The following is a 16854-nucleotide window of genomic DNA, read 5'->3' as shown; positions in this document are numbered from 1 at the left end:
ACTACTGAGCCCACGTGCCACAACTACTGAAGCCCATGTGCCTAGAGCCCGTGCTCCGCAACAAGAGAAGCCACCGCAACAAGGAGTCTGCTCGCCGCAACTAGAGAAAGCCCACACGCAGCAAGGAAGACCCAACGCAGCCACAAATAAATAAATAAATAAAACAAGCACAAGAGGACATGCGTGGCCTCAGCGTGTTGTGCTGCTGGAGGCCCGTGCGTGCGGGTGCAGGGCAGTTCTGCTTGTCCACTTCCTTCACTTTGCAAACACCCGCAATTAGCAAGATAGAAAGGAAACCCTAAAAGTTGGAGATAAAAGGTGATGTTGTAGCCCATGGCAGCCCTAACTGACTGCTCCGGACCTGGGTGTGTAATTCTCAGCCCTGGCTGAGACATACAGACACTGAGGAGCCAGCAAGTTGCGTGTGGCGGCCAGACCCCATGCACAGAGCTCAGGCCAAGGGCACGTTGAAGAACACCTAGTCACCATCTGGGAGGCTGGGCAGTCTTCCTGAAATTCGAACAAGTATGTTCAGGTGCTTCTGGAGCCTGCTAATACGTTGTTGAGCGGACCACCTGGGCACCATCCTCTGCCACAGGGTCAGGGAGACAGGACCCCAACAGGCAGATAGTTGGGACAGCGTTCCATGGACACACGCAGAGGGAAGCTCGTCCCGCTGTGCCCAGTCAGGCCCAGGAAGGTCGCCTGCCCCCTTGCCCAGGACAGCCTGGACAGTGGATGGTCTGCACGGAGCAGCAGTGTGTGAAGCTGTCAAGGGCCCAGGGAAGCTCAGCAGTAGTTTTCACATTTAATCCACAGCCAAGCCCCTGTTCTGGCTTTTCCAAGGGACCAGAAAAGTTTTGTTTTGTTTTGTTCTTAGTCACCCAAGCGGGAAAGGAATGCTGAGATTTTTGGAATATTGTAATAACTGATGTGATGCGTCTATGATGATTGAAAACCTGCTGTGATCTTGTGACATGCAGGTTCCTGAACCGCTTTGTGAAAGCTCCTTATAAAGAAAGACTCTGCACTTGTTTTTAGCAGCTGAACTGTAGCTCTTAAACAGTGAAGCCCACCCACCTCCTTTTGAATAAAAAAGCTTTGGTTCTAACACCTCTTCCTTGAAACACCTCAAACAACCTTTTTTTGATTTGTTTTGGGTTCTTTTTGGGTTTTTTTTTTTTTTGGCTGCACCGCCCGGCTTGTAGGATCTTAGTTCCCTGATCAGGGACTGAACCCGGGCCCTCAGCAGTGAGAGCATGGAGCCCTAACCACTGGACCACCAGGGAAGTCTCAAACAACCATTTAGAGAAGGCGTTGAAATGGGAGAAAGAAAGCTCCTTTTCAACCCGGAGTTTTCTCAGAACTGGAACTATTCAGAACATGACTATATTTATAGCATCTGTTGAATTTGGATTCCAGAGGAGTAGAAAGATTTACAATCAAAACTGTAGAGAGTTTGCCTTTCAGAACTGTGGTGGATACGTGTCCGCTAACGATGAGGGCAAAAAAATTACTGTCTGTTAAATGTTTTTTTTAAAATCTCGCAGTAACTAAGGCAAAAATAGGACCACAATTCATAGAAAGAGCAAAAGTACATGAGAATTCACAGAAAACAAGCATCAGGAAACCGTTGGCTTCACAGTCACGTGATGTGAATTAAAACAACAATATTCCACAGCATACGTGTTAATTCAGGAAACAGTTTCTTGATGTAAAGCCTTACGCTGCTAATCAGTGGGCACGGTGATACCTTACTGTGATACCCCACTGCTGACAGTATGTCTCTTGAGGACAAATTGGTCATACTGTCAAGAATCATAAAAGACATTCATAGCCTTTGATCCTGTAATCCTAATCCCAGAAAATGATAATTTAAAAGAATATCATGAAAATGATATCGTGAACATGTTCCTTGCATTTTTAATTTACAATAGAAATCCACAGAAGCACTGTTGGTTCTGACAATAGAGGATCGTTAAGTGGCCATGAGGATGGTAACTGAGTAACAGAAGTGCTCGCTTAGGGTGACTGCTGACAAGAATACCAAATTCTGTCTACATTACTATTGCAGTTTAAATAACTAATAATAATAAACAGTGGATAAGGGCACAGAAAAGTTAAAAGTCTCTAGAGGTATATTAGGATGAGTTTTGTTTTTTTTTTTTGCGGTACACGGGCCTCTCACTGTCTGTTGTGGCCTCTCCCGTTGCGGAGCACAGGCTCCGGACATGCAGGCCCAGCGGACATGGCTCACGGGCCCAGCCGCTCCGCGGCATGTGGGGTCTTCCCGGACCGGGGCACGAACCCGCGTCCCCTGCATCGGCAGGCGGACTCTCAACCACTGTGCCACCAGGGAAGCCCTCTCTTCTTTTTCATTTTCTGTATTATTTAATTAGGGTTTGTGCAGTAAGTCAGCGCTGGAGTAGGGAAAGCTGCAAAAAAAAAATGCTGGAACTAAACCCAAACAGGAGAATGTGATGCCGTTTCAGAACCTGTGTCTGCAGCTCTGGCAGGTGGGCGTCCCACCGCTGTTCCCTAACAGCCTGACACCCTCCTGCCCCACGGAGACACTGGCTCATCCATCCTGAAGTCAAAACCTTTTTTCTAGAGCAAGTTCTTCTCAAAGAGGTGGTTAAGGACTCACCCCATCATCGACAGCTTGGTTGCAAACTCCAGTGACCCCTTCAAATAAGCAGAAAGGACGGCTGCTGTGGGTGGGAGCTGGCGTGATGTGGGGGCCCTAGATCGGGGCCCTAGACCCGTGCCCTCTCACCATGGTCCCCACCCTGCAGTTCCAGAGGCTGGGGGCTGCCCGTGGGTGCCGCGAGCTTAGACCAAGGGCTGCAGGGGCGAGAGGGCGAAAGCCCAGCCCTGCCCAGGTGGGGCCGGCCCTGGGAGCGGGGTTGGGACTGTGCCTGCGGTGCCTCCCCATCCCCAGCTGCCCGCCTCCCCCAGCCACCCAGGAAGAGGGTACAAATGCGTTTCTGCCGCCCCGTCTTCAGTCCTGATGCCTCTGTCGTTCTGGGGCGCTGGGGCCAGTCGCCCACCCTCCTGCTGGACAGAGGCCAGGGGCTCTGACAGGTTCCGCGTCAGCGCTAACCTCCCTGCATCCCTCTCTTGCCCCAGGCCAGGTACGCAGGCCTCCTCTTCCTGCACGAAGGGTGGCCGCTGTGCATCCACGAGAAGGTGGTGGTGCAGCTGGCGCCCCTGCGCGGAGTCAGGCTCAGGCCTGGGGACTTCTACCTGCAGATCACTGTGGCGGCGGGGAGGCAGCCCGCCAGGCTGGTCTTGAAACGCCTTTCCCGGCTTGGACAAGGCTCGGAGGAAGTCATTGTCCCTGAGACCATGTACGGCTGTGTCTTCACGGGAGAGTTCCTGGAACTGCTGAACGGGGAGCAGAACGGTGTCCCCTTGCAAAACTGCTTGATGACCTCGGGCTCGGTGGTCTACCGCACCCCCTGGAGCAACGTCACAGACCCTGTCTTTGTCCCCACCACCGGAACCAACCTGCCCAGCTGCCCCAGCGGTCCTGGGCCTCAGCAGCCGCCACCCGACAGCGCCTCGGAGGCTCCAGCCCCGGCACCAACCGTGGCCAGCCCCGCTCCCCAGGGCGGCACACCTTCCAAGCACACCCCAACCCTGCCCCACTGCGGTGGGCATCCCAGCAGTAACCAGCCCCGCCGTCTTCCTTCCCCAAGAAGGGCTGAGTGCGAAAGCCCCGGGACCCTGTCCGGGAGTCCCAGTGGAGGCCTCAGGGGGGTTGGCCCCTCAGAGCAGGACCCCTGGGAGTGTCCTGAGAGCCCTGAAGGACCAGGAGGGAGGCTGGACCCCATGGACAAGAAGGACGGCTCCAAGGCCCTCGCCTTCCACGCAGAGGGGGGCAGCCCGAGCTCTAGGAGGCGGCCGCCCAGAACCCCAGCCAGTGTGGAGGCCAGACGCTGGTTCAGGAAGTCCTACATGGAGGCCCTGCAGAACCCTATGCCCCTGGGCTCCAGCTCTGAGGAATCCATCGGGGATGAGGCCTGTGGCTCCCAGACCCACGGCCGCAGGGCCAGGGGGGCCGGGGCAGCGGCCAGTCTTACCCAGAAAGAGATCCGTGGCCCTGCGGGAGACCCCCAGGAGATCCCGAGACAAGAGAATGGTCCAGGAGCTGCAGGGAGGACCCTTCCCAGGAGGTCTCGATCCTGGGATAGGTCCCTCAGAAGCTCCCGAGGTGACACCTGGCGGGCCTCCCAGCACTTAGCCAGCACCAGGCCTGGGGGTCTCCTGGGAGGACAAGCTGTGGGGACCAGAACCACAGGCTCCAGCTGTCCAGGCACAGTGGAGAGTCCCAGCTGCACAGGAGAGGAAGGTAAATGTCCACCCCCGCTCCCCTCCCCCTCCCCTCCCCCACACACTCCCCTCCCCCCACACTCCCCTCCCCCACTCTCCTCCCCCCCACTCTCCTCCCCCCCCACTCCTCCCCCCCACACTCCCCTCCTCCTCCTCCCCTCTCCCACCTGTGACAATTGGTCTGGTCACTTGATTCAGTAGAAGCCTGTCTCCATGTCCGTATCAACTGTTGAAAATGTTTACATGTATTCATTTCCGGGGCTGCCACAGCAAGGTACCACAGACTTCGTGGCTCTGAACAACAGAAAATTATCCTCACGGTTCTGGTCCTAAAGTCCAAGATCAAGGTGTCCCAGGGTCCCACTCCCTCCAGAGGCTCCAGGGGAGGGTCCTTCCTGCCTCTTCTGGCTACTGGAGCCCCAGGCATCCCTTGGCCAAATTCATTGCCCTTCACCCTGTGTCTCACTGTGCCTCCAAGCTCCCTCTCCTTTCTCGTGTAAAGACACCTATCATTCAATTTAGGGCCCACCCTAAACTTCACTAGTTCACTTCTGCAAAGAGCCTTTTCCAAATAAGGTCGCATTTGTGTGAGAGTGAAGCCCCCCTCTCTGAGGAGATGCACGAGAGCGAGGACCCATCTCTGAGGAGATGTGTGAGGCTGAGGCCCCACTTTCTCTGAGGTGGTGCTCAAAAAGGAGGCCCCCCTCTCTGAGGTGATGTGTGAGGGTGAAGCCCCCCTCTCCGAGGTGACGTGTGAGGGTGAAGCCCCCCTCTCTGAGGTGATTCTCAAGGAGGGGGCCCCCCTCTCTGAGGTGACGTGTGAGGGTGAGGCCCCCCTCTCTGAGGTGATGTGTGAGGGTGAAGCCCCCCTCTCTGAGGTGACGTGTGAGGATGAAGCCCCCCTCTCCGAGGTGACGTGTGAGGGTGAAGCCCCCCTCTCTGAGGTGATTCTCAAGGAGGGGACCCCCCTCTCCGAGGTGACGTGTGAGGGTGAAGCCCCCCTCTCTGAGGTGATTCTCAAGGAGGGGGCCCCTCTCTCTGAGGTGACGTGTGAGGGTGAGGCCCCCCTCTCTGAGGTGATGTGTGAGGGCCAGGAACCCACTCTCTGAGTGATGCTGGTGGACGTGGCCCCTTCTCCCTGAGGTGATGCTCAAAAAGGAGTCGCGATGATGCATGAGGACAAGGCCCCCCTCTCTGAGGTGACGTGTGACAGCGAGGACCCTGTGTCTTAGCAGATGTGTGAGGTGAGAACTTGTCTGAGGAGATTTGTGAGGGTGAAACACCCTCTCTGAGATCATTCTTAAGGATGAGGAACCCCTCTCTGACGTGTTGTGTGAGGGTGCAACCCCCCCTCTCTGAGGTGATTCTTGAGGTCCAGGCACCCCTCTATGAGGTGACACTGGAGGCAAGGCCCCATTCTCTTTTGTGACAAGTGACTCGAGGACCCACTCTCTGAGGAGATGTGTGAGGGCGAAAAGAAACCTTTCTCATTGAAGTGGTGTGTTTGGAGGATGAGGCCCCCGTCTCAGAGGTGATACATGCGTGAAGATCCCGTTTCTCAAGAGGTGTGTGAGGCGAGGAAGCTCTCTCTGAGGCATGTATATGGCCAGACCCCCACACTGAGGAGATGCATGAGGGTGGTGCCTCCCTCTGTGGAGAGGCGTGTGAGGCAGCGACCACCTGTCTGAGGTGATTCCTGAGGTCGAGGCTCCTCTCACTGAGCGGATGTGTGAGGGCGAAGCCTCCTCTCTGAGTTGATGTATGAAGCAAGGACCCTTTCTCTGAGGGGACGAGTGAAAGCGAGGCCCCCTTCTGACATGATGGCCGAGGGAGAATCCCTTCTTTTACACAGCGTGGAGGGTGAGGACACCCCCTCTGAGGTTATGTGTGAGCTCGAGGCCTCAATCTCTGGGGTGATGCAGGAGGTTGCGGTCACGATCCGTGACATCATTCGGTATAAAATGTTTCTCCCTTGGGTGTTTTCTGGTCGTCAGGATCTGAGAACCCGTTTAGTTATGTGATTTATTCATTACTCCTCAGGAAAAGCCTGACCTGCAGATGTGCTCACTGACCTTTCCCACCAGAAATGGGACAAGTTCACGGGTCTCCTGTTTTCTCCTTGCATTTGTAGCTGCCTTCAGGCCAGAGAAGCACGTTATCGTTGACCAGGTCTCTTTGCTTTGTGCAGCTGATGTCTCTGCAGAGGGCAGCAGCGTCCGAGGAAGCAGCCCCAGCCGGTGTTCGGACCTGCTTGCTGAGCCGCTGTGCCCCGAGGGTGAAGCGTGGGCACCTGGCACAGGAGACCTGCCCAGCCGGGCGCCCAGGCAGGAGCTGGAACTCAACCAGGAGCTACTGCAGTCCGGGGCGGTCACCCTCCCAGGTGAGCATGGCTGTCTTGCTAACAACACACCACAGGCCAGCGGCTTCTTAACAACACAACTTCACTTACCACGGCCCTAGAGGCTGGATGTCCACGGTCAAGGCGCAGCGTGGTGGGTGCCGGTGAGGGCCCCTTCCTGGTTCACAGTCAGCACCTTTTCACCGTGTCCTCACATGGCAGGTGGGCAAGGGGTCTCTTTTATAAGGGCATTAATCCCATTCATGTGGGCTCCACCCTCAGGACCAAAGCCCCTCCCACAGGCCTCACTTGCAAATTCCATCAAATCAGGTATTAAGATTTCAGCATATGAATTTGGGGGGTTACAAACAGTCAGAGCATGGCAGTGGCCTCACCCTCCCAGGTGAGCTTGGCTGTCATCTGCCCAGGTGAATGCCGGGCTCTACCCCCCAGCAGATCTCACATCTAAGCCGGTAACTCAGATAGTGTTTGCAGATCCTGGCCCCATCTCCTCGAGCTTGAAGCCGCGGGTGTCCCTGTGGGGGCTGCCCCCTTTCACGATGGCCCCTTGTTAGTTCACAGCCTCTGGGACCTTCCCGGGTGGAATCTGGAATCGCCCACAGAGGGCAGAGAGAGACCGAAGAAAGAGGCCACGCCCCACATTGGCAGGTGGCAGGTAACTTGTACACTAGGCTCGTATGGGCGGCCTCAAGATCTCCGCCCCGCCCGCCAGAGTCTTAAAGTTCACCTGGAGGGAGGCCTTAACTGGGCTCAGTCATGTTACCCTCCAGTCGGTCTCGATGCCACACCGTTATCTCCAAGGTGCGTCTTGAGGCAGGTTCCGGGAACGAGGAGGGCGGAGGAGCACAGGGGCCTGGGTCCAGCTCGGGGGTCGGCTAGCGGTCGCATCCTCTCAGTGACCTCCTCCAGCACCTCTGTTTCTGCAGGAACCCGAGACCGTCGGGGAAGAGCGGTGGTGCAGGTCTGTGCAAGGGGCCCACTCTGGTCCAGCGAACACGTGTCCAGTGCCGAGCTAACCCGTCTGCTGAAGTACCTCCACACCATCCCCAGGTGGGACTGAGCCAGCCTCCAGCTTTCAGACCCTTTGAGGATAAACCCAGCTGAGGTGTAATGTCGTGTGGCTCCCGGGCTCTGCCGTCTGGCGCGTCACTGCGGCAGGTCCCGTCTCCCACCTCCCCCTCCTTCCGGGCCCTCGTGCCGGGCTCTCCCGTGCCGCCCCCCACGCACCCCCTCCCTCCCGTGCACCTGGGCCCCTGTCCTCCGAATGCAGGCCTGAGTTCTGCGTTGCTCTTCCTTGTGCAGTACTGGCTTTAGGCATTATTTGTCTACATGTTTTATGCTCCGTGTCTTTCTAAAAAAGATTTGAAGTGACCTTGATTAAAGACACGAGCTGATAGAAACAGAATATTTAGTATAACCGGGTGAAGAAATTGTACAAGTAGGAGGTACCTGGTGCCAGAAAGCAGGAAAGACTGACCACGAACTAGGCCTTGTGGCATCGCTGGGCCTCCGGGCAGCCAGCGGCACACGCGCCAGGAAGAAAGTGCACCAGCCCCTCCAGAGCCGCACCTTCCTGGTGTGGAATTCCAGGGGACCTTGCCTCCTGCGCCCTACACAAGGAAGCAGACACGCGTGGGTGACCCTCCCCAGGGCTCTGCACGGACCAAGGACAGAGATGGGGGCGGATGGAGAACCGGAGTCACGCGCATTGTTTGGGGCCCCTCACCCCCGTCGGGTGCAGACGGGCTTCGGGCTCCCTCACAGCCATCAGACCAAGAGCCTCCACGGTGCCGGGTGGACGTAGCCCCAGGGCTCAGTCCTAAGGTCAACGGCCCAGGTTTGAATCCCGGCCCCGAGTCGCAGCCCTGCCCTTGGCTGGAGTCGGTAGTGTGCCGTGATGGAGGGATGTCTCATGGGTGTGCTAGAGGGGCTAGAAATAATCTCTCTGCAGTCCCTAGAGTGAAGTCACATGACCTCACGTGAGAGCGTGCTGGGTGACTCATGGCCACGTGTGCGCACGTGTGGGAACATGCTACCTGGTGTGCCCTCGCGTGACGTGGGAGCGTTCCTGGTACGTGGGAGCGTTCCCACCCGTGACCTCATGCTTGTTTGTGGGGCATTGACTTTCTGTTGAAATTTTTTCTGAAGTAGCACGGGTACAGTCAGTGTGGGACACACAGGCAGGAAAGGACTTAAAATGCTGCATCCCCCCAGGCTCCTTCGCAGAGCAAGGCTCGCAGTTATCTGCAGGGCCTGCTTTCACTGCGCTGAGCCTAGGGTTTCAAACTTATCTTTCAGCAGAGATTTCAAAATATAAGGAAACGACTCTGAAAACAATTACTTTCATCCTTGCACTAGTTCATACTCTATAAGCCTCAGGTAAACACCTTCAAAGCCCTAGAATAATGACATTTTCTATTTACCAGAAGCTTTCCTTTGACCACTGCAGGGAGGTCCTGGTTGACCAGGGCCCCCCGAGAGAAAGGAGTGAGACTGCTGTGGAGCCTGTGGGACCGGGGCTGAGCTGGACGTCCAGACCCCTGCTTTTTCCACTTTGCCACAGACGGTGCAGACAGTGCGCCGCTGCTCACCTGCACATGAAGACCTGGGAGAAGAATGTTTCTGAAGACTTAGGGGAGCTTGTTCTGGAGCCCGAAGGTTTGTCTGGTTATTCCCCAACAAGGGCTGTAACCGTGAACGTCCTGATAGAGAGCGGCACCGGGAGAAGCCACTGCCCTCAGCTCTTGGGAGGAGGCACCTGAGATGCCGCACCTTTGGGGGGAGCGCCCGGGAGAGTCTCATCGTCGGTTCCTGCAGGTGCGTTACAAGGAGCCCCGCATTCCTATGAGTTGGCCTCGTGAAAGGACTACCATCAAACTCTTAGATACACAGAACCTTAAACTCGGAAAGGATCTTGGCTGTTATCCATGCACCCTCCTGCGCCATGCAGGAATCCACCCATCCATCCTGCCATCCACACTTACCTGGGAATACAAAAGGGAACAGCAGAAGTTCCTGCCCTGATGGAGACACACACGTGAACCCGAATTGTCGCAGCTCCCATGGTGAGACAAGCCCACAGTGCCGAGAGGGACTTCCCAGACATACTGTGTCCTGGAGGAGGGAGAGGGTTTGCAGACAAGAGGGGGAGCAAGAGCACACACAAGGCCTGGAGCCGTCGGGCACTTCGTGAGGACGGAAGACGCTGTGAAGACAGCAGGCCCCCTGGGCCGAAGACCATGGCGTGTGGCAGGCCGAGCGGCCTGCAGCTTCGGGAAGACAGTTCGGAGGCTTCCGCAGAAATGCAGACCGAGACATCCAGGCAGGTCTGCACAGCGGCCTGGGGTGGATCAGGGACCCCAAGGGGCCAGACTGGGGGGCCTGGAGGCTGCCTGCCGCTGGGAGTGAGGGCGAAGCAGAGGCGTCAGGGGATCCAGGGCAGGGGCAGGCAGAAGGGGAGGGGATCTGCTCTGGGGTTCCAGTTGGTACCAATGTGGATGCAGGAATGAGCAAAGGGGTCCGTCTCAGCCACTCAGGACCAGGGTCCAGCGGCCGTCTGACCCCGGGAACAGCCCCCAGGAAGGGCGGGGCTGTCCTGCCAGCCGCCAAGTGGGTGACGTCGTAGAGGAGAGCCTGTGAGTCACTGAGCACGACTGCCCCTGTGGTCCTGGTGAGGCCACTTGCCGGGCTCTGGGGCCACGACTGACTTGGCAGATGAAGGGAAACCCCAGGGCCGGGGGCGCCAGAGAAGGGAGGCCCACGACGACAGAGCGAGATCCAGCCGTCCCTGCTGGAGGCCTCCGGTCTGACCGGCAGGGTGGACACGAGACCCTCCGACGAAATGCAGCATCTCGCCCAGCTCCTGACAGCACTGACCAGGACCCGTGTGACCAAGCAGGTGGGCACCGAGAAGTCCCTGGGCAGAGACATAGCGTCCACCTGCCTGCTCCCACCTGGGCCTTGAGGAGCCGCCAGCACCAGACGCGTCAGCTTGGCCTCCGCAGCCCCACTTCTGTCCTCGTACCTGGCCTCCCCAAGAAACACCCCCCAAATGCTCTTCAGCAGTTTTACCCCAAATGGAACACGCCCGACTGGGGGGCGAACAGGAACATGGCACTAAAGCTGTTCAGCTCTGCAGCGTTGTGTAAGCAGGCATCAGGGCCCGGGCTCAGCACTGCTGCGTGTGCACCTAGAGATCAGCGTCCAGACAGGCAGCTGCGCTAGAACACTCGCTGACACCGGAAGCTACAGTGGAAGGCGGTTCCCGGGGACACTGAAAGTTCTGAAGAATGAATATGCCAACTTGTCCCGGCCTATTATTCTTTCCTATTGAATCTGGAACTGAAGCTTCTGATCACACAATACAGACAACGGGGTTTTCAAAAGCACGTGGCGAGATTTTTAGTTTCAGGGGATGCTCTGCAGCCCTGCGTCAACCCAAACACACAAACGAGTACAAAGACTCCCAGGAACCTCTGGCTCCTGGATGAAGGCCCTGCTTCACTCACCCAGAGCTGCACCTGCGTGGATGTCGGTGGGCAGGAGAGAGAAAGCAGACCTCCCCACCGCTGGTCCACCACAGTGAGTCCCGCTTGCCCTACCTCCAACTGAGAAGCAGCTGATTCCTCAGGAAGCGGAAGGCGGATGTGTATCGAGCCAAGAGTCCCGAACTCGCAGAGCCAAGAGCATCTCGGTGGGGACGCGTCTCGTGGAGAGACAGGGAAGCTCGCTCTGGACAAGATTTAACACGTCCTGTCTTTCTTTCTCCAGGAAGGAGGTGCGGGAGCTGGGGCTGGTCATCCTGGTGGACGCACGCAAGAGCCTGGCCGCCCCCGCCCTCTCCCAGGCCCTGGCAGCCCTGCAGGTGAGCAGGTGGGTCCCGTCCTGGGGCGCTGAGCTTCTCCAGGCACAGGGGGTCAGCGGCCGCCACCTCCCTCGTGTGAATCTGGAGACGTGGGGAGGGGCCTGTGCTTAGAGGTGGAAGGAGCAAAGCAGGTTCCTGCTTCTGCCCCCTCCCGGCCTCGCTGCAGACCTTCAAGTCCAGCTGGCCAGGGTCAGCCGTGCAGACGTTCTGCTTTGTGCTCTGACTCAGCAGGAACGGTGATGACGTCCCTTCACACCGTCTCCGTGTCTCCTGTCCGACTAAATCCGGGTGCAGGGTAGTTAGTCACCCTCCCAGACAGGAATGGAGGCCTGCAGGGGCGGCCGCCACTCACTGTGGGGTGCGGGCCCTGGTCATTGGGCGGCCAGGAGTCCCGGAGCCCTCTGGGACGGGGTCAAGGCCGGTGGTCTAGCGGTGGCCTCAGGAAGCCCCAAGCCTGGATTCCAGGTCATGAGTAGAATCCAGGGAGTCCCTGGAACAGGGAGAGAGGCACCACTGCATGTTTCAGGGACCCAGGGCCAGATGGGAGCCTGAGAACATTCAGTCTCCCTCAGATGTGTGCACACAGGGCTCCCGTGTGCCAAGCGCCGTGCTGGGGTCCGGGCTCTCAGAGGCACCTGGAGCTGCAGCTGCTCCGGCGGCTCCTGAGCACCGTTCCCTCTGTTCCATCTCTAATGGTACAGCACTGGTCACTGTTCTCACCCAGGCGCCTGCATTTTAGGGACGCCGAACAGAAGTTCTTTCAAGGAAAGATTTAGTGAGTGAGGTTGGAGCAAGTCTGACCAGCTGGAGAGCAGAGTCTGGGGAACGCAAAGAGGGGCCCAGCAGACAGGCTCTGCACGGGGCGGGGCTCGGGGGAGGCCAGGCCGGAGCGGCCTGGGGAGAGGCTCCGAACTTCCAGGCGAGGGGAGAGGTGGGCACAGCGTGCTGTATGCCGTGCCGCGTGCTGTACCGCGTGTGTGTTGTGTGCGGGACGGAGCAGAGCAGGGCCAGACAGCCAGGAAGACGCAGATGCACGTCTGCACACTCTGCGGGCGTTTCCTAAAGCGGGAGGACTGGCAGCTCTGCTCCTTTGGCATCCGATGGGAACGTGAATATCATCAACCATGAAGAGCCCGTGGAAATCAGGGCTCCAGCCTCAGGCGGAGACGAGCGAGCCCTTCGCAGAAAGTCTGCCGCGCTTCCCCACCCTAGCTGTTGACCTGAGATCTAGGCAGATCGGACCTGGCCACTTACCGGTTTCCCCAGCATTTCTTTTTGTTCAGACTTCCCTTAAATCCTGGGCCACTCGGGTCCCATGCGGGAGTCAGGCCTGAGAGAGGTGGTCCCTGACCACCCACGCAACTCCCAGAGCAGAAGCTAGGACCTGGGGAAACGTCAGCTACGTCTGGGACCTTTTATGACACGCTAATAGTCTAAGGAGCTTCATGATGGGGTTACGAGAGGAGATCCAATTCTTTTCCATGTCGGACATAACTGTTCCACAAAGCTGGCTTTCAGACAGCCCTGAGGGCCTTGCAGAGAAAGCTGGCCTGCAGACCTCTGCCCTGTTTTTGGCTCAGCTGACGGCAAGATTTCCGATGCAAAGGAGAGGAATGGAAATGAGCTGGAATTTAAGGATCATGTGTCCATTTTCAATTTAAATTTTGAGGGATGTATAAAAGTACTTAAATATTTTTACAAAGGGCAAAAAATCTCAGCTGTTCTTCATATCTACCTCAAGTAAGTATACTTCAAATTTGTTAAATTATTAAAGTTCAGATACCATAAAAAGCTTTCCATTTTGAAAAGGGAATAGTGACTTTTTTCCCTTGGTGGAAGAAACTCCTGAGACTTTGCGCATCCCTTACCCCGCTCACAGCAGGTAACTATTACCTTATTAACATGGTAATTGTCATAAATCATTAACTGTTCTCTCTTATCTGAGAATTAACATTAATTCTCTTTGGAATAGTAACAAATCCTAATAGTAAAAATTCACTCAAATAGGAATATATGAGAAATATAAAACACTTTTCCAAACTGTTTGTAGTTTTAATGCAGGATAACTCAAAATTTTAGCTAAACTGAGTAAGAGAAATAGAATATGGCTCTAAAATAGGGAAACAAGATTGTTCTTTTCTGTGGCTTTTCTATGGCTTCTCCATTCAACAAATATTTACAAAGTGTCATCCACAAGAAGCCACTTAACAAAAATATAAGTACATAGGATGAACTTAAAATAGATAAGATATCAGTTAGTCCTGAGGCTCATCCAGTAAATTCATTTCAAACTAGGGGATTACAAGAAAGCCTAAAATTTGTTTATAAGAAAGTATTAAAAAGTAAAGCCTTAGGGAATATGAATGAAGAAACACTGGGTAAATAAAGCATCTTATTGCGGAATGATCTGGCCTCAGTATAATCTAGCAGACAGAAACAGGAGTTTGATTAAAGTCATAAACACTCTCTAAAAATAAGATTTTTTTCAACCAATAGAGTTGGAACAATTGGACATCTGTATGCAAAAGAAAAGAGAAAAAAGAAATCTTCAACACATACTTCATATGATATATAAAAATTAACTGAAAATGGATCTTAGACCTACGTGTAAAATCTAAAACTGCAAAACCACCAGAAGAAAACAGAAAATCTTCATGACCTTGGTTTAGTCGACTATTTCTTAGCTCTGACCCCAACAGCATAATCCGTAAAAGAAGAAAATGATAAATTGAACTTCATCCAAATTTAAAACTTCTCCTCAGAAGACATTGTTACTAAAATGAAAATACAAAGCCAAGACTGTGATAAAATGTTTGCAAAACACATATCTGATAAAAGACTTGTATCTAGAATATATAAAGTCTCAGAACTCAATAGAGGAAAAAGTCCAGTAAAATATGGGCAAAATATTTGAACAGACTTTACCAAAAACAATTGATGAACGGGAAATAGGCACATAAAAATATGGTCGGGGCCTCCCTGGTGGCGCAGTGGTTGGGAGTCCGCCTGCCGAGGCAGGGGACGCGGGTTCGTGCCCCGGTCCGGGAAGATCCCACGTGCCGCGGAGCGGCTGGGCCCGTGAGCCATGGCCGCTGAGGCTGCGCGTCCAGAGCCTGTGCTCCGCAACGGGAGAGGCCACAACAGTGAGAGGCCCGCGTACCGCTAAAGAAAAAAATATATATATGTTCAACGTCTTTAGTCACTGGAGAAATGCAAATTAAAACCAAAATGAGATCACACATACAACTACAACCACAAACTTGACGAGAACAAGACCGGGGTGTTGCTGGTGCGATGCAGGACAGTGTAGCCGCTCGGGAAGACTGTTTGGCTGTTAGTCACAAGCTAAACACACACTTAACCGTAGCACCCGGCAAACCAATGGCTGGATAGTTACACAAAAGAAATGAAAACACAGTGTTTACAGGCTTTGTTTATGATTGCCAGAGACTGGAAACAACACACATGTCCTTCATCTGCTGAGTGAACGACAAGACTGTGGTGCCTGCAGTCGAGGCAACATGATGAGCAGTGAGAGGCGTGAGCTACTGACCTCCCAGCAATGGGGATGCGTCTCAGGGCAGTGTGCTAAGTGAGAGAAGCCGATACTGCACTGCATGAGTCCGCTCATACGATATACGGAAAGGCAGTTTACGGAGACAGAAGACAGCTGGGTGGTTGCCCGGGACTGCGGGGCTGGGCCACAGGGCACGCGAAGAGATGTGCGGGGTGCTAAACTGTCTTATTTATTCACTGTGGTGGCGGCTACGCGACTATAAGTTATGTCAAAACTTAGAGAGCTGCACGCAAAAAAGGGTGAATTTATCCTGTGTTAGTTATAATCAGTAAACCTGATTACCTTAAAATTCATAAGGGCAAGTAATTTATATCCACAGCAAAGGCAACTGCATTTTATGCATTTTAGGAACTTTTGGAACTTATCAAAGTAGAACCAATAAAAATTGGACAATTTTATTAACTCAATGAAGTTAAAAATTAGAAAGCTAATCAGTATTTCTTATTTCAGAACACATCTCCTCCCTTAATTCATAGTATTTTGCTGCTGGTGGATAAAGAATCAGCATTTAGGCCTGACAAGGATGCAACAATTCAGGTAATGGTTTTAGACTGACTGATGACTCTGACAGATAGACCCTGAGTGATGCATAAAATTAAATATTAGGGCACCTAGATGAGATAACGCACGAAAGAATTTCTGTAAGATGTAGTTGCTTCCGTACAGGAGCCTGGAAACCTGTCTCCAATGCCTTGAATGCTTGCAGGACCCCTGCAGAGCATGACATTAGAAAACTTTTAAAAATCTGGTTTTTCTTCTCTACCTCATTTGTTTTCTTTCCTTCTCTTCTTGCTTCTTTCTCTTTTATCTGAAAATGTCTTTACCTTGCCTTCATTCATTTTTTTAAAATGTTCTCTCTTCCTCTCAGATTTCTTTTCTGTTTTTCTTTATTTTTCTTTACTTATTTTTGGCCATGCCACGTGGCTTGCGGGATCTTAGTTCCTGACCAGGAATCGAACCTGTGCCCCCTGCAGTGGAAGCACAGAGTCCTAACCACTGGACCGCCAGGGAGTTCCCAGCCTTCATTCTTGAAGGATATTTTCGCTAGATATAGAACTCTGGCTTGACAGTAGTTTGTTTGTTTGTTTGTTCCGCACTTTAAAGATGTTGTTCTGGTGTCTTCTGGCCTTCCTAGTTTCTGATGAAAAGTTCATAGTAAAAAAGTTCATGTATAGGGAATGTGTCATTTTTCTCTGGCCACGTCTAAGATTTTCTCCTTCTTTTTTAGCAAATTGACTATAACGTGACTCGGCATGGTTTTCTCCTTATTTATCCTGTTAAGTTTGGCTGAACTTCTTGAACATTTACGTTTATGTTTATCACCAAATTTAGGAAGTTTTCAATCATTATTTCTTAAGAGTCTTTTCTGCTCATTCTCTCCTCTCTTTCTTGATTTCAGTTACACATACAGTAGTGATATTGTCCCATAAGTCTTTGAGAATCTGGGAGGTTTTTTCACTTTTTTTCTCCTCTTTTCTTCAGATCAGATTGTTTCTCTTGACCTATCTTCAAGGTCACTGACTCCATTCAGCTATTAAGCCCATCCAGTGAGTTTTTTAGTTCAGATATTGTGTTTTTCAGCTATAAAATTTTCAGTGGGTTTTAAAATAGATTTTCTATGTTTCTGCTGAGATTTCCTATTGTCTCATTAATTGCAAGCATCTTTTCCTTTACATCATTGACATAGTTATAATAGCTGTTTTAAAGTCCTGTCGTAAT

General features: G+C 53.3%; 1 protein-coding gene across 1 annotated transcript in view; it reads left to right on the top strand.

The window, feature by feature from the left end:
- LOC115853157 (pleckstrin homology domain-containing family G member 4B) overlaps positions 1-16854 on the top strand; it is a 60492-nt gene that overhangs the window by 28960 nt on the left and 14678 nt on the right. The window contains 5 exon segments of the mRNA XM_060293151.1: positions 3130-4354; positions 6524-6715; positions 7621-7744; positions 11465-11558; positions 15586-15672. Of these exon segments, the coding sequence (XP_060149134.1) occupies positions 3130-4354; positions 6524-6715; positions 7621-7744; positions 11465-11558; positions 15586-15672 (1722 nt within the window).

Source organism: Globicephala melas, unplaced genomic scaffold, assembly GCF_963455315.2.
Source record: "Globicephala melas unplaced genomic scaffold, mGloMel1.2 SCAFFOLD_233, whole genome shotgun sequence".
In the NCBI taxonomy this organism is placed as follows: Eukaryota; Metazoa; Chordata; class Mammalia; order Artiodactyla; family Delphinidae; genus Globicephala; species Globicephala melas.
The sequence above is the reverse complement of the archived record's forward strand: the minus strand, read 5'-3'. Positions and strand labels throughout refer to the sequence as shown.